This window comes from Ambystoma mexicanum, chromosome 2p (genome assembly GCF_040938575.1).
Source record: "Ambystoma mexicanum isolate Mex_15411 chromosome 2p, UKY_AmexF1_1, whole genome shotgun sequence".
Lineage (NCBI taxonomy): Eukaryota > Metazoa > Chordata > Amphibia > Caudata > Ambystomatidae > Ambystoma > Ambystoma mexicanum.
Window position 1 is genome coordinate 1,006,316,781 of NC_090923.1, and position 21,790 is coordinate 1,006,338,570.

The window sequence follows — 21,790 nt, forward strand, 5'->3', positions numbered from 1 at the left end:
TGGTTGAGTCTCATGCCCTATGTAATTGAACAATGACTTGCATCCCCAGCATGCTTTGCTGATAACGATACACATAAGTATGAGTTGCAAAAAATATGTTTGTTAAAGGAGGTTTATAGTTGTGTAACATTATGAAACATTTACACTTATAAAAAAACCTATTAAATTAACAGAAAAAAACTTTGTTAAAGGGACCTCATGGTTAAGATGTGCCTCACCCTTGGGACTGCTGTGCTCTAGCAGATAGCTAGTGGCATCCTATTTGGCATCCCTTGGCACTTTCCTCCTGGGCTCTCATGAGCACTTGTCCATCCGTACTGCCCCTTTTATTTTTGGAGTTCTGTCACTGCACAATACATATGTGCATTTATAGGAGCACTATGTTTACATTTTGATATAAGTATGAGAAATACAGATGCAAAAGATTTGGAGAACATTGTTAAGTGGCACTTGGTGGGTAGAAGTTGAATATGTTGATAGGATATATGTAGAGTTTTTTAAGTGATTGGTGTATATATGTGTGAATGGTTTAAAGCAGTCAATGAGGGTGTGTCACAAATATAACAGTATAAAGAGTAGAATGACTGTCTTGTGTGATGTTGTGCATGTGCAATCTGGGTTTTCTAATAAGGCAAGGGCCAGACAGGGGAATGCAGAGACTGTTGATAGTCATGAAGGGAAATGGATAATGGTGTTTATTGTATAGATGAGAGAAGAAATTCGGACAGAAAATTATTTCTGTGCTTTTTTCTTTTTCTCTAGTATACAATTACTGACAATTGTAAAGTAGATGGAGTCTATAAGCATATTTTTGTAGTTCTATTTTTAACTGTGTACGGTAGTTCCTTAAGGAACCTTTTTTATGTTGTGTTTTTGTTTGTTTTTGCAGGAGAGTCCAGAAAGTAAAGTGGGGGTGGGGTGAAATGTGGGCAGGGGCACCAAACATAAATATGGAGGGGCAGTTGGACAGGGGAATATGCTTGCCATGTATTACATCTAAGGTAGAGGGCAGTGTTTCTCACACTCCTTGATTACAGCTTCAAAAGCGCTTCAAAATTGCTCGCCGCTGCAGAGTGGTGTGCTGCAGTATATTCAGAGTACTATTGTCTTCGAAAGATATGGATCAACAGCCTCTTTTATCACTTGCAAGGTAGCTGGTGGGATTTTGTGTCCCACAGAAGTAGGCTGTGTGGTTACAGTATTGGTTGAGAAAGATGAGGTAGAGGAAGACAGCTTCTACTTCCTAAGACAAGAACAGCTTTTCTGAGAGCATTTGCAGTGGTTGAATTTGGCGTGGTGGCACATGGAGGTGGTCCTGTAGGAGTACTGTCCAGGTAGTCCGCGACTGAGTACAATGTTGCATTCAGTGCATTTCACTTTGGTAGCTTTAGCCTTTGGAACATTCCCAACAGTGGTAAAGAACTCCTACACTCATGATATGATATGATATGATATGATAGTTTATTTATATAGCGCCTATACACAATGTGTTTCAAAGCGCTTCAAGGAGAGGGAGGGAACAAGGGAAAATACAATGACATTCTTACAGGCCATGAACAGTAAGGATGTGAAATTAACTATCGTACTCGGCCTGACATTTCAGATAGTGCAAGAGCTAAGACATAGGTAAGGAAGGGAGGGGGAGAGTGGGAAGGAAATGGGAACAGACAGGCGACTACCGTACTAGGCCTGATGACATTTCTGGTAGAGCCAGAGAAAAGCAAGAGGTGAGCGAGAGGGGTGCAGAAAGGTTGGGGAGGAACAAAACAAGCGACTTTCATACTAGGCCTGACGACATTTCAGATAGTGCTGGAGGGGAGTGGGGAGGAAAAAAACAGTAAGGGGAGGGGGGAGGAGACAGACGAGGTTGCTATCGTACTAGGTCCAGCGACAATTCTGATAGAGTAAGTGTATAGAAGAAAGTAGGGGGAGAAGATAGGAAAAGGGAGAAGGGAAAGGAGGAGAGAACAGAGGGTTAGCAGTCAAAAGAGTGGAGAAGCAAGACGGGAGAGTGAATACAATTGCAGAAGTCAGTAGTAACACTTAATGTTGCAAGCCAGGATACAAGATGAAGATGGGAACAGCATGATTCAGGGCCACCAGTACAAGATGCAAAGGAAGTTCAGCATGAGAGTTGAGAAAGGGTTACGCACCGTGAATGAATGAAGTCCATAAAAGTCAAATCCCGCATTGGCCACAAGACAGTGATGGTGAAACCAGAATCTATCAGGACAGACTCCTGCAGAAGTAGGATTGAGGGGGTGTGGGGGGAGCAGGGTAGAAGAATCAAGCAAAACAGGCAACTCATGATTCATGCTAGAGGAAGGCATTTCCACCAACTCACCTTCCTGGTCGTCTTCATTGTCTCTTGAAGTATTGTGCTTCTTTCGTTGTGTAGGTCCTTCAGCTGTTGGTGGTTCTTGAGGAGGAAGGATGGCAAGAGCTGATGCCATTTGTAAGATAAATAGCAGTTTTGCTAATATTCTTCCATGTGCTGTGTGCTAGATTGTTAATGGATAATGAGTAAGAATAGGTGTTGGAGCTGTGCAAGGGTAAAGCTTCAAAGTTTCTAGATGAGCTGGAAAATACAGTTCTGAACTGTTCGTGAAGCACGGACCCGTTCGCGAACACGTCATCATGTAGCGTGCAAGGTCACATGACACTGTCCGGAAAGGTTCACGGTGATGTCAGACGTTCGTGAACATCGACGAACACAAAAACAGTGGAAAAAGTTCCAAAAAGTGTATAGAAGTGTTAACAATCATGCTAGAATGTGTGGCATGGCAGAGTTTTACGGTGGGACTTTCAAAATTGGATACAAATGTTGCTATATTGGAGTAAGTATGATATTAGTAAGTTATGGGAAATTAGGGTGTGCTGGTAAAAACTCATGAAATTCACGGAAAAACTTGGTTAAAGGGACATTATGGTTAAGTTGCACTAATAAAAACATATGAAATTCAGTGAAAAAACTTTGTTGAAGAGACTTTACGGTTACAAGTAAAACCAAAAAAAACCAGAAATTCACCAGTTATGATAGGCTTAGCAACCATAACTTGCGCCACAACCGTGCACTGCTAAGACTAACACCTGGGACATCAAAGATGACATCACAAATGTCATTGATGACATCACTGATGAGATCACATACCTAGGCCACTTGACAAAAATTGTCAGCGTGGTTGTTGATGCAAGATGAATAGGGTCTGAATCTGTTAAGTACACTAGACCTGGAGGATGTCTAAAGGAGTGTGGGAGGTGTAAGGATTTTTGTAGATTTAAATGAGATTAATGTGCAGACCATTGTGACGCAGCAAAGGCTCCATAAATCAAACTAGTTTTCCCAAGCTATAAATTGCATCTTGCTCTCAAGACGCTTAAACGGGCAGCAACACGAGCCTTACCTCAATTTGCCATCCAAATGTTGAAACCTCTGTTTGCTTAAAGCTAGTGAACACGCTGGCTCCCACCTTTAGTTTCAGTGTAAACATCCATGGTCAGAGGCAACTTCCTTTCAGTCTCCATGTCTATGTATTTCCTTGGTTTTGAATCTTTCCCTCTGTTGTCTTTCCAGAACCGTTCAGTGTCTGTGGACCTTCAAAATGATTCCTCGCTTCAGGTGGAAATCTCGGATGCTGTCAGTGAGCGAGACAAGGTGAAATTCACTGTCCAGACAAAGGTGAGAGACTTAGAGATTAGCCAGTAGTTATCATGTTCTGTTTAATTCATGTGTAATATATGCCTTTCATGGGAAGCATGAGAATACAATTATAGCGGATCAGAAGGGGCCGCCATGTGATTTTTGGACAGATCCAGGGCTGCAATTGGGAATGAAGCCGGTTTCGATCATAATTCTAAAACATGAGCTGCCAAGATAAAGAGCACTTTAAAAGTGAGTGTGGTTCTGCAGTGGTTGATGTGTGCATAGGATTAGATAGGACATGCCTCGCTACTAAAATAGATAACCCTCTTTTTAGTAGCAAGACCTGTCCCTTGCAGCCCTATCCACATGTTCTTCGGTGCAGGCAGAATATGCAAAGTAGTCCAGGTCCTAATCCATCAGACATTCACTTATCTAAACATACATCCCAATCGGAAGGCACGACAGGTACTCGAAGGCAATGAACGCACTAAAGGATGTATTATAGAGACTCCACTTTCTACACATATGATGATCTGCATCCTCATCAATTCTTAATCTGACTTCAGGTACAGTTTTGCGACTTGTCTTTCTTTACTCCATTTTTAGTAGCCCTTTTGGGCTTTGCTTTGGAATATTTCTACATGCCACATAAGGAGGACCATCAATGTGCATTTATATCATTTTTTGACATTATCCCCGTACATAGACTGTTATTTGGGGAAGATTTGTTATTTTATGTTTAGTGAATTGAATATCCAATTCATTTGTTAATCTAATAATGACAGATACTTCCCTCCATTATGAATCTTCCTTGATATAATTTTTCTGTTGTTTGACAGATTTAAAGTGATTTCTCCTGAGGAAGGGAATTAGTTTTAGGAAATGCGTTGTCTCTCTTCCACTTTGTGAAAATTAAAAGAAATACTATAAAAAGACAGATGACTCTGACCTATCTATGAAACCGCAAAGATTTTTCTTTTGATGTTAAGAAAAGCTATTATATACTTCATTGACTATCCTTTCTTTACTACTTCTTGACTGGGTTGTAGCATCATTAAAGTGTTCAGGGGACAGGGGTATCACACTCTGTATACCATTGTTCTCGTAACCCTTGTTTTAATGCCAGAAACCTCCGCAGGTCCACCTCCCCTGCAGCCCAGGAGATCCTCTGCCATGTCACTCATGCTGAACATAGTGTGTAGATACTCTGCATGCACACATCTCTACCTTTTCAAATTTCTCTTCAGTGCTGGGATTCTGGAGTCCTTCTCACTCTGTGTAGTTCCTTAGACGGGCATCAAGTTGATGGTCTTTAAAGAAGAACTCCAGTCGAAATGTCTTTTAAGCATTGGGGTCACCCTTATATTTTATAATCCCTCCCTGCCTTTTTTGTACAATACTTGGGGGAGTTACAATCCTTTATCGGGGCCTGTATCTGGAGCTGTTGACCACTTAGGCTGAGACTTGCAGTCTTAAGTGGGTCTCAGTCGTGTGCTATTGTAATGACACAGTACCACGGCACATGCTTTCTTTAAAAAATAAATATTGCAATATAATTTAAACAATGATAAAACGGCACATTGTACTCTAATCTTGGGCACTAGTACTCAGTGGGCTGGTTTCATTTGTAGCAGTAACTCTACACATCCCACACCAGAAGTTGGCTGCAGGAGCTTGAAATCTGCCAATTTCTTTGTTTGTTTCTTTGGGATCTGAACGGACATGATGGTGCCCAGTGTAGTTAGTTTTCTGTGTGCATACTTTGATGAGTTAGAAGCACTCTCCATTCTTTGTTATGAGTGGGTCGAGCCACGATATTGGGGGGTTTCAACCACTACCCAATATGCTATCCAGAGAGTGGATTGAGCAGGTTTCTCTGGGCTCGTCAGCCCCTCTGAGACGCAGTGCTATGTTGTCCCCTCGGGAATGCTAGAATCTCAAACAGCACAACGGGACTACAAATCCCAGTAGCCCTTGTCCTTGATGGGACAGTTCACAGAACAAAGTCAAACCAGAACCGCACATTTTTAATAGAACCAACTTACCCATAAATCTGAGAGCAGAAGGATTCCAAGTTAGCTGTGGAGAGCTTGGTCAGGTGGGAAAGCTGCACCAACTGACATAGCAAACAAATGCAGCCACAGAGCACTGTGGAAACATGAACACAAGCATAAGGAATGCTAAGATTGTGCTGATTACAGCATAGTGCACATTCAAAGCTAGTAATTAACAGCAGCAAAGTCGAATTTCCTCTTAACCAATATGACAAGGATAATAGTAATCCTACCATGATCCCATTAAAAGGCCCCAAGAGAAAGGGCCGCACAAGGGACCAAATACCGGCCACCTGCAGAAAAGACCAATCCCCAGATGGCTTAAAGAAACACCCACTACCACAGGTGTACAAGAAGGGCTAGAGAAAGAAAGGAAAGGGCGCAACCTGAGAGGAAGCAGGCATTCTACTTTCTGATTCCTGGTGGAATAGGGATGAGATAGTTTAGCTGCTGAAGACTATCCAACAGAAGCACTGACGGATGAAATGCAGAGAACAGGCTATAAGGACCAGAGGTGTGAAGGAAGTGGAACCCACAGACAGGTTCTACCCTGAATATCTGGAATAAATAGGAAGGCCTGAAGATAGGACCTTTCTTGGAGAAGCCTGAGCCCAATCAAGAGAAAGTCGGAAGCGGCCTCATTGTGTTGTTCCTGGCTGTGTGAGAGGTGCGGCTTGACTCTGTAAACCTGCATTTTGAGGTTCTTTCCTCTAATCTTTTAGCCCTGCGAGAGACTGAGAGTCAGCAGTCCAGGCGCAGCTACGCATCTGGTGCCACGAACGATCGCCGCGGACGTTGTGGGTCCGGTGGGACCGGTCATCGTTCATCCAGGAGAGGGGCCTTCGGGACCGGGGGTAAGGATAGCCTGCCCGTGGCCACCGTGCGCTGCCTAGTGCTTACTAGTGTTGCCTAGTGTATCGACTCAGACTGTTTATGGGGGGAATAGTATTGCTTTAAGATACTACGGAAATAGTCGGACCGTTTCGGTTTCTAGGCGGTTGACTCTTTTTTCCTGGCCCGTGCATTAAAAGCCTGCCGATGACGGTCCGCTGTAAAATAACATGCTGATTGTTGCTCTTAAGCAGATGATTTCGATATTGTAAACTCTTTTTCTTTCCAGCCCGCATTCATTGTACGCATGAGCCCTGTTTAGTGTTCAGAACGGGTGACGGATTTACCTACGTGACTGTAGGTAATCTATGGGCAAACAGCTGAACCTTTCCTTGGTTCTGTAGCCGTTGTAATTGGATGCTCAGTGGAGGTGACTGCGGTCATTTAAGCATTTGAGCCTCCTCTGGGCTCCTACGTATCTTATTCTGCCTTGACTCGGCTACGATGGTTCTCGTGTGAACAACTAAAAGCAAGAAGCCTAATAATCCAGGCGAGGTGACTGTGGGCAACCCGCCATTGATCCTCATTCACTGGTAATCGTAACTTTCGAATATTGTAGTAACAGGTAAATTGCTAGCTTCTACAGCGTCCTGTGGTGATTTATTGGGGCCCCCCATGTAAAGTTGGAAGTTGGGCAAGATGAAACTACGCAACATACAGAAGGCGAGTTCAAAAGCAAAGACCGCCTGTGGAAGAAGACGAGGCAAAGATTACATCTAAACCTACAGCTACAACTAAAATCACGAATTATTTTACGGAAGTTGATGCTATTGCAGAAATCCATGAGGAACCACGTGATATGGCCGTAGGTGCTGATGAAAGAGCGTGTAACATGGCTGAACTAGATAATAATAATTCCTTGCTGAACCTATGTTACAGTTTGGAAGGGCAAATCACAGAATTAGAAAAGGCCACCATTGCTAACACTCCAGGTGAATCAAACCGTGAGAATGGTGGTAACCCCCATATTAACAGTAGTCTGAACAGGCAGACGATTTCTACAAGGCTTTCCTGCTCAACTTGACTTACTGGATTGATTGATGATACTCCCGTTAGTATGAATGACGATCAGGTGATTGAAGCATCAAATAATATTCTAGTTAAGGATGATCATCTGTATGATGATACATTTAAAGACATTGAGGCCCACAATGTTGTAACAAGCTTTGCTTTAATAATATTGTTAAAGGTGATGCACAACATTGCAGGCCAGGTGCAAATAAATGCTAAGTTGCTGGCGCATCTGGGAGATCTTAATAAGAAAGAGGGACGTCAGATTGTAGTTAGTCCCAATCCTCAGAAGCAACTTCAAGGATCCCAGCAGATTGAGGTGACCGCTGATAAAAGCCATGACAATTTGGAATCAACAAAAGTGGAAATCCTGTTGGGTAGCGAGGATGAAGAAAAAGAAGTAGTAACCCAAAGAACCAAGAGTGAAAAAAGACAAAAAAGGAAAGAGGTCAATAAATTCCACTAAGACACAACAGAGTTGGTCCAGATGGAAAAGGAAACTGTCAATCAAAGTATTATAGGGCCGGCTCCTCAAAACACACCAGGAAGAAGGCAGTGCATAGAGCAAAGAGGAAGGTGTTGTAATCAGGGAATCTGACTGAGTGGTTACTAAGATCTACCAAGCCAAAAACAAAAATAGCTACGGCTCTAGTAATGGTTGAAGAAGTTTCCTCCGAGAGCTCGATGGACTCCACAAAAGTATCTCTTGATAGAAGTATCTCATCAGTGGAGTTCAAAGACAACCAGCCTTTGAAGAGCCCTAAACTAAGTTTGGGGATGCGTATGGCCAGAAGGAAAGTGTACGAAGAACCCTATATTGCTACAAAAGAAAGATTATGCTCCCAAGAAAACCTTTACCATTAGGGGAATTCTTAAAGGAAACAAAAAGACCTATAAATCGAAGCCACCTCATGGAGATATTGGGATATCTTTTACCCTTTAGGCTATTTAAGAGCAATGACTTGAAATTTGTCGAACAATGCCCAGGATTGATCACCAAAGTTCATTGTTACTCTGGGGATGTGGTTAGTCTAATCTGCTCTTACTCTGATGAATTAAACATGCAAGGATATGAGTTAGATGGTGAATGTTGGTCAGATCTGATAGACAAGAGTATAACTTCTAATATGAACAAAGGTGACTTAAAGAAGTTTGGAAAAAGAGAGCCTTAAGGAAAGCCCTAATGGAGAGCCCATTGTAACATCTCATTGGGAATGGTTATGCTAATTTCTACCACCTATGCATAATATTAATAACAAGAGATGACATCAAAATCATCTCATGGAACACCAGAGGCATGTCTTGCCCTAAATAGTGGCTTCAAATATATTTTTCTTGTATCCAAATAGCATGAGCAGATCAATATAAAATGCCAAACATTCTCTATTCTATCCTTGCAAAAATTACAATGATCTGATATGTCATTTTTCCATTTGTGAAGGAGCTCTGTAAGAGGTAATAGATCCATGCGTAATTTAAGATACAGCGATCTCTTAAATCTAGGGAATACAATGTCCAGATAGCATTCATAACCTAATGATTGCTTGACCTCCCAATATCTCTTACAACCCTCAGTGCTTACAACACTTTCCCAGAGTTTGCAGTCATACAATGAGGACAAGGCATTCTTAATAAGTGATCTGAAACTGCAGTCAATAAGGTACAGATTGTTCCAACACTCATTGGGCCCCATTACGAGGTTGGGGGTAACCTGCTGGGGCCACCTGCGGTTACCACCAGCCCTGTAACACTGTTTCTGCCGCCTGAGACCCTGGTGCCACCGGGACATTACAAGTCCCAGCGGCCCGGGATATTAGGCGATTGAAAATGTTAGCCCCATTCCCAAGGAGCCCCACAGGACTCCATGGAGTGGGGACACTGAAGCACTGGCACTGTTTCTAATAGTGCCAGTGCTTCCGTGACTACTCTGCTTTCCAGGGCCGTTGCACCCGGCAGGTCAGATCTGCCGGGTGTACAGGCTCTGGAAAGCAGAGTTGTAGTCTGCCGGTCCAGAAAGGGTGCTGGTAAATTGCTACTGGCACCCTTGTTTCCGGGTCGGCAGTCTTGCAATGAGGCCCAATATCTTAATGCAGACAGGAGAGCCTTTATGTGTACCCGCCATGGTAGCAATAGCCAACCCTGCTGGGACAAAACATTCTTCGGTGCCATCTTATATCTATCTAGACTATGGGATGACCAAACCCTAATCCTGTACAATAAGGGCTTGGACTTGCGTACAAAATCTTTCCTACGCAAGTCCTCCTCCAAGAAGACTGGAAAGGATGGGGCATTTTTCGGGAGGCCCAAAATACTGTTCACAAATTTGTTTTCACTAATCGTAAGTTGATTACAATGTTCTCCTCCCCACGCTTCTGCCCCCCACTGAGTCCTGCCTGCCTCGCCTGGGAGACATAGGCCTCGATGGTTACTTTTACTGCTACATGGCCAAAATCAAGGGCACACTTATCAATTGCCCCGCTGTCATGAGATTGGTTGACTTCAGCTTTGGAAATTTGTGATGACCACTTAAAAGTTTCAGAAAATCTAATGCCTAGATAATCGTAGTCTCAGACCTATTCTATGGATTTTTCTTGTAATTTCAACTCCGGTTTAGGTTTGCCTCTGAGACTGCTTTTCCTGAATACCATGGCTTTATTCTTTTGTATGTTGATTGTAAGACCATTTTGGACACAGTGTTCATCAAAGGCTAACAACAGTTTTTTGAGCCTATTGGAGAAAGGGATATGAGTGCAGTGTCATCTGCAACTATTAAAATAGGGTATTTCTCCCCGGCCAGTATCGGCGTGTTGCAATGCATTTACTGATTTATAAATTATATAATTAATGAAAAGACAGAAGAGTTTCGGTGAGAGCACGCAGCCTTAGCGTATCCCCATTTCAATTTGGACTTTATTGGAAACCTGCCATCTCCACTCCACCTGATGACCGCATACTCCCGACGTAAAGGCTTTGTATTGCCCTCAGGAAGGGTATGGGAATATTAATTTCAGCCGGGGTATTACATAGCCTAGCTATGAGCACCTTATCAAATGCCATCTTGAGGTCTGTGAATATCACATACAACTTCATGTTCCTCAGTGTTCCACACTTATCACACTTATAAACTCAACCCCAGGCTCTGATCAATTGTACTCATGATTGCCTTCAGCCTGGCTTGAAGGTGATTGATAATGCCTGTATTTTTTATGCAGGCTTCCAAATGTGATAATAGGCTTTTCCAAAGACCCTACCCCCTGCATCAAGCAGGGAGATAGAACGATAATTCCCTGTTTTTTCCCTGCTGCCCTTCTTGTACAATGGAACGATCTCAGCTTGGGTCCATGTCTTTGGGACGGAATTCATAGAGAGGGCTGCATTAAAAAGCCTGGTGAGGTGGGGCACTTAGATTGTCGGTTCTGACTCATAAAAATCCACTGGTACCTTGTCAGATCCCAGGGCTTTTTCCACTTTTTGGCTGGCTAAGCGGAGTGATCTCTTCAACAGTTTTAGTTATATCATTGCAACCCGAACCTGTAACTGCCCTATTTTCAGCATATAATGCCGAAATATGTGTATTCCAGACAGATTCTGGGATATTACATTGAATTCATTGCCGGGCAGTGTTATTTACAGCCCCAATGAGCTTCCAAAACTTTAGGAATTTTTATCTTGGATCACCGCCAATAGAGCGTCCCTTGACTGCCTTGCAAATTAGTCTTTCATGTCCTTTAGGATCTTTTTATAGGTAGCCCTCGCCTCCTGCAAAGCCACTTTCCCACCTTGGCCCTCCTACATTCATTATTTAACCAAGTGTTTGTTTTTAAGGCATGTCTGAGATTTGATTTAGGGTTAGTTGTAAAATAGGGTATCAGCCCTTCAACAAGCATGGAATGTACAGAGATCACATCTATTGAAGGAGTGTCATTGCTTTGTAGAAGAACCTTTAGCACTGAGAGAAGACTGTCGTAAATCTTGGGCATTTTCTCCTCATCATTAATATTCGCCCACCTTTCTCGCATTTCCAAATATTGACAAAACAGTATTTGCTATTCCCTGCATTGACTCTGGCAACTCAAACAAATGAGAGGATACATTCAAACCCAATGGCCAATGGTCACTTTCCACCCTATTGAGAACTTCGAAATTCAAAAACAAATTCCACGATTCCGAATTGACCAGAATATAGTCAATTAATGAAACTGGTGGACCTTTGACAAAGGTATTTTTTGCAGGGGAGTCCCCAGAGAAATCTACCACTCTATGCTCTAATGCCCAGGGACATAGCACTGCTTGCCACCTACACCACATTCTTTTTGGGGTGCCTTTGCGCTCAAAGGCCTTCTACAATCCAGATCCTACCCTCCTGGTCAAAAAGATCTGCAGTCAATGGCAAGGGTTTGTATTGGAGATTGATAACACCCATAATTAATATTTTAGGGTGGAATGGGCGTCTCTCCCCCCATGTATCCCTCCAAGTATCAACCCTGGCCTTAACTAGGTTGAACAACTGTATAACTTTACTTTGTACATGTCTATTGTAAAGGTTTATTAGCAGAGCTGTAGAACCATCATTTTGGTTTAAGTGAAGCTCCAGTAAGTCATCATTAGCATTAGCTGCCTGAAAAGCAGTAAAACTCGGCCAAGCCTCAATCCAAACCAGTACCGCCCATCTTGGTCTCCTTTGTTTACCATTCGCAGCCAAAATCACAAAGGTAACCTTGGAGATAAGCCCTAGTGGCCCATGTTTCACAGTGACAAATGATCTTATATTTCCTTAGAAGCTCGAGCCACTCATTATCCCCATGTTCCTATTCAGGCTTGCAATATTCCAAGATATCATATGCACCACAGGCTCCCCTAGATCGACCAAACCCTCTCTTTGGGCAATCAAGTGTGACTTGTGGTGCAAACATTGTCTTACCATGGAACCTACCCCTGCTCAACCTTGATAGGCCCACCCACATTAATTCCATGCTTTCCAGATGCTATTCCTGCTCAGCAAAGTCCACTACTAGAGCCTCTCAGGGTGCTGTTACTAGAGGACTTGGGGTATGGGGGAAGTGCAGGTGGAATTCAACTTCATAGGTCCCAATGGTGCATGGCTAGATGACCTTGATGTTCCCTCATCGATGCACTTGGCGTAATTACCATTTCTTATGCCCACGATTTCCCATCTATAATCATTAACCTATATGATCCCCAGGAACACATCAACTTAGTGATGCAATTGATTCTAGTATTGCAAATCTTGAATCTATTGTGATCCTCTTACCCAAAGATTTAAATGCTAAAATCCCTCAAATAAGATAACATGGGAAAGTAGGAAAGGCTTTAGATGAATGTTTGAACATTACACCTACTACATTAAAGCAACAAGAAGTGAAATTAAATTGAATTCACTATCAGAAAGTAAAGGGAATGTCAAATGGCAGGGTTTGAAATTGCTGGCAGCTGTGAGACATGTAGGTCCTGCTTCTAGCCTTGGAGAGCCTGGTTAGCTTAAAACCAACAGCTACCAGGAGCTACTTTTGCCTTCCCAGGTCAACTGGTGCCTAAACAAGCATGCACATGTGACGTTAACTTTGATTTTATTGAGGGTGTTAATAAAGAAGAGTTAGGAAACAACAAGTACACATTTGAACATAATGGATCATAAAAAATGGGGAAAAAGGTAAAGTGTGCATCTCATGTGGAGATTAGATTTGCAGTGCACTGGGTACTCGCTCTTGATTCCCCATCAGAAGCTCCTGCCTGCTGGGTGATGCCCAGCACCCAGAAGATGGTTTTAGCTCCTGCTAATCGAATCTTAATTTCAAACCCTACAAATCGTCGCTGTTGTGCTAACATACCAAGGTAAATTACTTGAGTAACAAATTCAGTTGCTTCGATATTGGATTATACGGATGTCAGTACATCTGATTTTGCCAGCATTACTCATTTTGATGCTGTACTATGTTATGTAGAGTATTCTTTTCTGCTTTTAGAAACATCTAATCCCTCTAGAAAAGATAGAATTGGCAACATGTCTTTAAATCAAGCCGGTAATCTCATAAAGTGGACACATTCGTAACAGAGCTAGAGCCACCAGAGACTTAGACAGCCACGACTACTAATCATGATTGACACCCAATAATGGTCAAATTGATGAATATGCAGCTAGCGTAGCAACATTTGTAGCATTCATGGCTACATTTGCTGTCCCAATTAGTAGGGATGTTAATTTATAGTAACTTAAGAATGTAATAAAAAAGAAACATATGCTTACATGTAATTACTGCTCTCAAGAAAGCTATATTAAGGAGCCGATTTTGGCAAGTGATGTGGACTGCTATCACCGAAAAAAAGATGAATCACTGTAAATCATTAAAATCTAGTTATTAAACTTTGGTAAAACATCAAATACAAAATGGTTGTAGAAAACAAAGTCTGAATACATTAGAGATAATCAGGTTAAATGATAGCTGTAAATATTGGCATTGTGTTAATGGAACAAAAGCCCTACCCATTTTGAGCAGCTGGATTTCTGCAGCTGGCTGGCAGAAACATATTACATTAACGTTTAGCATCTCTAATTTTGAATGTGAAGAAAACCAATTGTTTACTGAAGCCGGATGGTCCTCTATGGGTAACATAAATACTGTTATTGATATTATTAAAACGTTTAAATGTCTAGCATCCCTTTGCTAGACGGTTTATGCAATGCAGTGATGGAAGGGAGCCCACTAATATGGTGGTTGATCCTTTATCATGTATTTGTCACATCTAGTTGTATCAATGTGATGCCTTCATCTTGGGCACAAAGTATTATAATACCAGTTTATAAAAAGGGACCATGATCTGATCCAAAAGGCTATCCAATATTTTCTTTGTCGGACACTCCGGCAAACATGTTGTACAAGTATTTTTGGAGGAGCTGAAAGCATGTGTGATTTCATTCATAAATCTTGGCTATTAATCAAACCGGTGCTGCTTCTCATCTCTTCACTAGGACAAATATAATCACAATCTCTTTACTGGTTGAAAAACCCTATACATATTAAAACAATGTGATATATGTTGACTCTAGTGTAGCCTCTGATTGTATCATAAGTACCAAATTATGGGCAAATGTACCACACATGGGTAATAACTGTGGGATTGTTAACAATGATAATAGGATCGTATACGGATGCATCAGTGTGAGGTGGGATAGATGGGACTGGAACTTTAAGGAGCAGCATTCATGCTTATATTGGATTGAAGCAGGGTAACATCTTTGAACCAACATTGTTTAATTCATGCATAGCAGATCTGTCTGATGCCCTAAAGGATGCTGATCATTTCTCTCCAACATTAATTAAAAAGAGAATTGCCTGGCTGGGGTACGTCAGTGATAGTAGAATGATATATTTAAATTATCTAGGTGTTTTGTTGAATTCACCCTTAAATTGACTTTAAAAGGCTGTGCATATGACAGCACTATCTCCTTGCAATTTAGACGATGGAGTTTATAGTTTAACATCATTAATTGAGGTATATACAAAGAAAGGTTTGCCCATGCGCCGCTATGGATACAAAATGTGGCCGTTCAAAAAAAGTAACTGGACCAAGAAAATTGATGGTAAATGTTGGTAGGCAATATTAAACTTTCCCACTAACACACCCATAGAATATAAAAGGGCTCATTTTGGCTTAACTTCAATAGCCACTTTAACTAAGAGGAGGGCATTACATTGCTACTGCAAGTCGAAGTCTTAACACAATTATTAGAGATGCGTTAAAAAAGATCGAGCCAATAAATCCAGCAGGTCTAGGATAAAATGTATAAGTCAGTGTAAAGATCTGTTAAATGAACTAGAAATCAACTATTAAGGTTTTGTAGGCATACGGCAATGGAAAAAGAATATTAAAATGAAAACTTTGGAGTGGGATTACACTATGAATCATTTGAGTCTTTGATTGCAGGTCACCTCAGTAAAATACATGCTTCAATATGCACCCAAGGTAAGTTGTTTAGAATACATTAAGCTATTTCTGTGTCCAAAAAAATAGAAGACATTATACAAGGCTGAGTTTAAATCTGTTGCCATTATATGAAAGAATAGGTCCCAGGCGGGTATTCCTCGATCACAATGTAAAAATATATTTATTTTGACTTGTTTAAATTCCAGATTCCTATTGGTATGACAGGACTCATTTCATGCCCCCTGTAGACAGTCCAGCCAACAATTCTGGGCAAGAAAAACTGACGGTGCGTTTCTCAAAACACAAAATGTATTTAAAGAATGAAATACCAATTTAAACAAAGATGCTCTCCACCTTTACATCATGGAGAGCACATCACTGTTATAACTTAAATACAATTGTTCAACAAAACTAATTTTACCTGCCTACAAGAATCTTGCTAATGGCTCTCCCGCAAGCATTCCAAGCAACTTAATTTAAATATATATACATTATAAATGATCCCAGTCATTCTAAACATTTCTATTTCTTCCATCTAAATCTCGGGAGGATGGCTCAGGGGCAACTTGCTCGCCTTGGAAGCAAGACGACACGGAGCAGCACAGGTTCGATCCCCGGGTCCGCGCTTAGAAACCTCTCGGTATTAAGCCCATTATAAATAACCAATCATATTATAAGTAACACAATATATTTCAATTATAACATTTGCGCTTTTTGCCAGTGTATCTTTATGTATTTTTCAACGGAACCAATTCAACATCTTATAGGAACAATTAGTTTTCGCTAGTTTCAAGATAAGTATGGTGTTGGGGAAAAGTTACTTAAACAAACAACATTTAAAAGAGATATTTAAGGTTGTAAATGTATTGCCTATGTGCAGGTCATTTAAATGTAGACAATTCCCAGCTTATACATTTGGCTCCTGTAGGTTTGAATTCAGACAATAATACTCTCAAGGATTCTTGCATTCTGTGTGTGCAGTATTCGCAGAATATGGATGTACAGCTTTCTCTGAATATGTATGGAAATTTAGAGTAAACATGTGGCTGCTGCTTCCAATCTTTATATGTGTACAACTGTCAATCTATGTTTGCATGCACAGCTTTTAATGTGCCTCTGTGTAGTTATCAGTCTAGGTGTACTTTTGGACTGGCGATGCAATCTTCTCCAGTAAAATATACAATGTTACCACGCCTTTCCTTGCCACATTACACATGGGCCTGTCTGTGAATTCAAAGATAAGGGACTGCACGCGTTTAACTCTGCCCTATTCTAAGTGAATAGAACTAATTCCCTATACTTGTTTCTGTTGCTCAAACATCTAATTTATGGCTAGGCTTCCTAATGTCATTTATGCAGGATATCACCTTAGACAATAGTATGTCATAAATACACTATGACCCAAATGATTATACACCGGGTTATGCCAAGGATTGCATTTTAAAAGGTGTTTCATTTTACAAAAGCAGTTCTGCAGTTTTAAATTTCGCCCCTCAATACAAAATACATTGGGCTTTAAGGAAATTACTCCTCACTTGGTACTCGTTATAAATGGGAATCACAGGCACCATATTTAAGACTAGACCTATATCTTTGTCACTTTAGCATTCCCTTTTCCGCAAGCCCTCTATTCCCAGAATTTCCCTGTGGAAAACACTCTGGGCAATTTGGATTTACATTTTGGATTTCATTTAACTTTCAAATGTGGCTTCTCATTTGGAGCAAATCAGCTGGGACCCTCTCTCTGGAGCTGTTACCCTCAACAAGGACCTCACTCTGCTGGCTGCTTGGAACCGAGGCCTGCACATCTGTCTCTATAAGGGCTTCTCTTTCCAGCCTACCTGCGAACCAGTCTGCAAAGGTTTCAGCCGGTTGTATCCGGAAAATCCTTAATGTTCATCTCACAATCTTAATTTCCACTCAGATCCTCCCCCATTCTGTGTGTATGCAGTTATATATCTTTGGACTCATCCTCTGTCTTGTGGCTAGGTGTGGTTGTTTCCAGTTCCATGACTGCAAAGGGAGGCCTACTAACTCCTAATGTTAAAATGGCAGTTTCGTAATTGTGGCCTAATTTTTTATTTAAATGTGTGAGAGTAATATAATCAATATCATCGGAGTCTGTATAATGTTGCGAACAATCTTATGCGTGAAGATCTCTGTGTGTTAAACATTTCAGGGGGTACCTGTTTCTCCCATTTTTCTCCAAAGCTTTCCATGACAACCCACAAAGATTTTATGTATTGTAAGAAGTCACATTTTATGTCTCTGTATTTTGCAGCTTGCCCCATGTCAATCCGAGCTATGAATGCATTTAAATTATTACATATTCTATTAAAATGTGCACACATTAATTTCCTGTTCATTTTGCAAGTGTACATTTGCTGAGTTTGGCCACCAGACGTCACTGTTGATACATCTCCAGCACCTTCTCCTTCCTAATATAAAAACATGTAAATGCAAGGTTTCTTTTGCTGTGTAGAGAATATTAGATAACAATCCACGACTCAGGCCTAATGGATTATATGAGACCTAGGGTATGATATATTTGACAGGTCTCTCATGAAGCGAGCTTGCTGACAGTATCCACCACCTTAACGTGAAAAAAACAGTGCAATACCATACTTTGAAATCCTGCAACATTTGTATTTGACTTGTCCGGCAACAATGAAGATCAGATCAGAGAGGTTTGGCTGATATATCGGTAATATGGGTTTTATTGAGATTGATAACTATGGAAACGTTTAATGCTGGGTTCTCAAATCGGTTTGATTTTGTCAGTGGTTCCTTTTTGAAATACAATTTCTGATGCTTGTTAAATTGCTTAGAATCACATGCTGTGCATATGGTCCGACATCGAGTGGTAACCGCAGAGTATTGCTTCTTTTGGGGATCGAAAGGGGACGTTGGCATAGGCGTGTCTGTAACACTATCCCTATCGTGACGTGTAGTGTACCCAAAATCCCTCATGCGCTGAGGTCCCTCAGATTGTTTTTTTGCACCCAGATAACTGGTCGTCCTATAGCGGAGCTCTTACATAAGAGACATTGGCCTCATTACAACGTAGGCGTTAGGGGGATAACGGCTCACGTAGAGCTGCCATCGCCATTAACCCCCTACCGCCTCATTACAAGGTCTGCTCGTGGGACCCGCTAAGGACGCCTGGTTTTACCAGACGTCCTTTGCGGGTCCCGCGAGCGGCCCAGCATGCTAACAACAGGTCCTTCATTAACGTGCCCATTGTTAGCATGCTCCCCATTCCCATTGAGCCCTATGGGAGCTCAAATGGGTATGTACCGGGTCCGGGATCCCTGAATGGGGATATACTAGGCCCTCCAAGGTTGGAATGGCCTGGTATTTCCGCATTCAGAGAACCCGGATCTGGTACCCGGTATGGAGGTAGCCATGCCGCTAAGAGTGGCATGGTTACCTCCATACTTATAATGAGGCCCATTGTTTATCTTAAACCGACTTGTCGGTTATTCCCCCTTTAAGTCACTTCGACGGCACGAACAACTTTGACGAAGACTGCGGGGGATTTGGCTACAGCGGTGGATTTCGGTGCCTAAGATCCTGTGGCTGAAGCATCCACGTTACCGGGCCCTCTGGCCAGCCTTCACAGTAGGGAGAGTGGGGTCGGGGTGGCCATATCTTCGTTATTTCTATCCTCTTTCCACCTCTTTACCCTCTAGGTCTGGTCATCTTTCCCTTTCGCTATGAGAAGGACTTCTTTTAGGTTCTGCCCTAAGTGTAGGTTCAGATACCCGTGGAAGGACGAGCACAGGACGTGCAACTCCTGTCTCCCCTTAGATCACGAAGAGAAGCGGTGTGCGGCTTGTAAACTCTTTTGGCCTAAGATCCTTAAGGAGCGCTGTGTTAAGCGGTGGGCCTCGTACGGTATGTCGCGGGCGGAACTCTCTTCCCCTACCGCAACACCAGCCAAATGTGATGGGGACACCTCTGAAGACCAAACATCCATTGCGGATGTGATAGACCTCGAGGCAAACATTTCTAGGTCTGCCACGGCCATCCCCGACCCTTCAAGGCCAGACACTAGTCTGGCTTCAGGGACAACACCCGGTGACAGGGGTGTACAGAGAACGCATTACACTAAACAAACAACCCCTCCACCTATTTCGACGGGTACACCGAAAAAGGTGAAAGCGCCAGCAGGGCTGTTGAAAATTTCAGCGGATTTCTCTGATCGCTCAGATCAACAGCCTTCCCTGCATCCGCAGCAGCGTTTTGCGACATTCCAAAACAAACAAGGGCGCCACCCCTAAATCAGATTTACACGTTGAAGCACAGAATTTCTATGCTCCGACGGGCCCGAAAGGCCCCGTTGGCCCAACATCTATGACTAGGCCTCAAGGCAAGAAACCTACCACTAGGCCCTCTAACGCTACGGTAGACGTTAGATCTACCGATAGACCTTCGGACCCACTAACTGACGCCGATTCGGCTGTAATTGAACACAGTAGCGGTTGGGCTTATACCTATTCTGTCGAAAAACATGGGGCAGGCCGCAAACAAATCTATAGATAGGCCATGGTGCCCCGATTCTCGCAAGACCAATGAGGACAGTCAGGAACCTCTTTCCAATACCCTGAGTGACAAATTCGGCGTGAAGGGGCGGAAAATTACGTTTTTCCACCCGTAGGCCCTTCTGGTTCCTCCAAGTGAACAAGGGAGAAATTTGAAGGGTGCATGGATTGTCTTGAAAAAATTATCAGTTTTTCTGAACATCCTTCCCCGAAAAGTTTTCGTGGAGAACCTAATCTTAAATCGGCTTCACATTTCCAAGAAGATCAGCCCTCGGTCCCCGTCCATCATGAAGACATCGTTCAGATGGGTACTTATCAGGACATTTACAGTGAAGATGAAGAACTATCCTTCCCGCAGGGCTGCAATGAGGACTAGGTGGATGCCACAGACAATTGGGAAGAAACCCAGCAAGTGGGGACGGACCCATGAACGCTCCCCCAACAAGATCAGGACACTGATGTTCTGTGCCTGGATTCTACTCCGTCCATCCCGGCTCGCCAGGCCTCGCCTGACGACGATCAAATGGCCTTCAATGCCATGTTAAGGAAGGCAGCAGATCACTTCCAAATCACTACTCAAGAAGCGATAACCGAGCAGGACTTTGTAGAAGACAATCTCAAGAAGAAACCCCCCTCAAGCCAGGCCATTCCCCTCCTTGATTCTGTTAAAAGAAGATTGGCCCCCTCCCTGGTGTCACAAGCTCAGATCCGGGCTGTGAACTCAAGAGTAGAAAGGTTATTTCGACGAGCTCCTTCAGACCCTCAATACATTAAAGGAAACGGGCAGGAGTACCCCTTGCTACGGGGGAGGCACCTCCGGATAAAGAATCCAAGAGGTTGTATGCCTTAGGTAAGCGGGTTACCTCAGCTTCTGCATATTCCAAGCGCATAGCGAATAACACTACGCTGCTGGCGAGTTATGTTGACGCTCAATGCAACCTAGTACAGGAAGGTCTCCAGGAGGTCCCAGAACCCTTCAGGTCCAGGCTTCTCACCATTGTTGCCGAAGGCAGGCAAGTAAACCAGATTGTAATAAAGAACACTCTGGACACTGCTGAGACAGCAGGCCGGTCTTTGGCCCTGGGCACTTTACTTAAGTGGCACGCTTGGCTTCGTAACTCAGGTTTCAAGCCTGAGACACAGGCCGCTCTCCTCAAAAAACCCATTGAAGAAACTAACCTCTTCGGAAAGGTGGTCGATGAGGCCCTGGAAACGGCCAAAAGAGAGCATGAGACTCTTAAATCCCTGCAACAGATTACTCAGAAACCTTCACCCCAAAGGGGAGGTAATTCTCGTCGGTCCTTTCGAGGGCAGTCCCATGCAAGTCAGAACAACTATAGCACGGGAAACTTTAATGCTGGACAAACATCAGGAAGCCCTGCATACTACCCACCAAGGGGTCAGCGACACGGCAAAGCCAGAGGTAGAGGCCCCAATCCTAAAGGAGCCGCAGCCTCTGGTCAGAAATGACCATCAGATCCAGGTCCCTCACATGTCACCCTGTTCGGGGGGCGCTTAACATCTTTCCTCCCAGCATGGGAGGGGATAACTTCAGACCAGTGGGTCATAAAGACGGTCGCCCACGTGTACTGTATGGAATTCGCCCGAGCTCCACAATTCAGACCACCTTGCTCACGGCGCCTCTCACCGGACCATCTGGAGATCCTGAATCAAGAGGTGGAAGCGCTTCTTGGAAAAGACGC

The 21,790-nt window shown here is 42.8% G+C and overlaps 1 protein-coding gene across 4 annotated transcripts in view; it reads left to right on the top strand.

Moving 5' to 3' along the window:
* The window catches only part of SNX32 (sorting nexin 32), a 490,023-nt gene that overhangs the window by 147,073 nt on the left and 321,160 nt on the right, over positions 1–21,790 (top strand). For all 4 annotated transcript variants that reach the window (XM_069644826.1, XM_069644829.1, XM_069644825.1 and 1 more), the window contains one exon: positions 3,575–3,679. Coding sequence is in view for 1 of the 4 variants with exons in the window: in XM_069644825.1 (XP_069500926.1) it covers positions 3,575–3,679 (105 nt within the window). In the remaining 3 variants the exon portion in view is untranslated. The remainder of the gene's footprint in view (positions 1–3,574; positions 3,680–21,790) is intronic.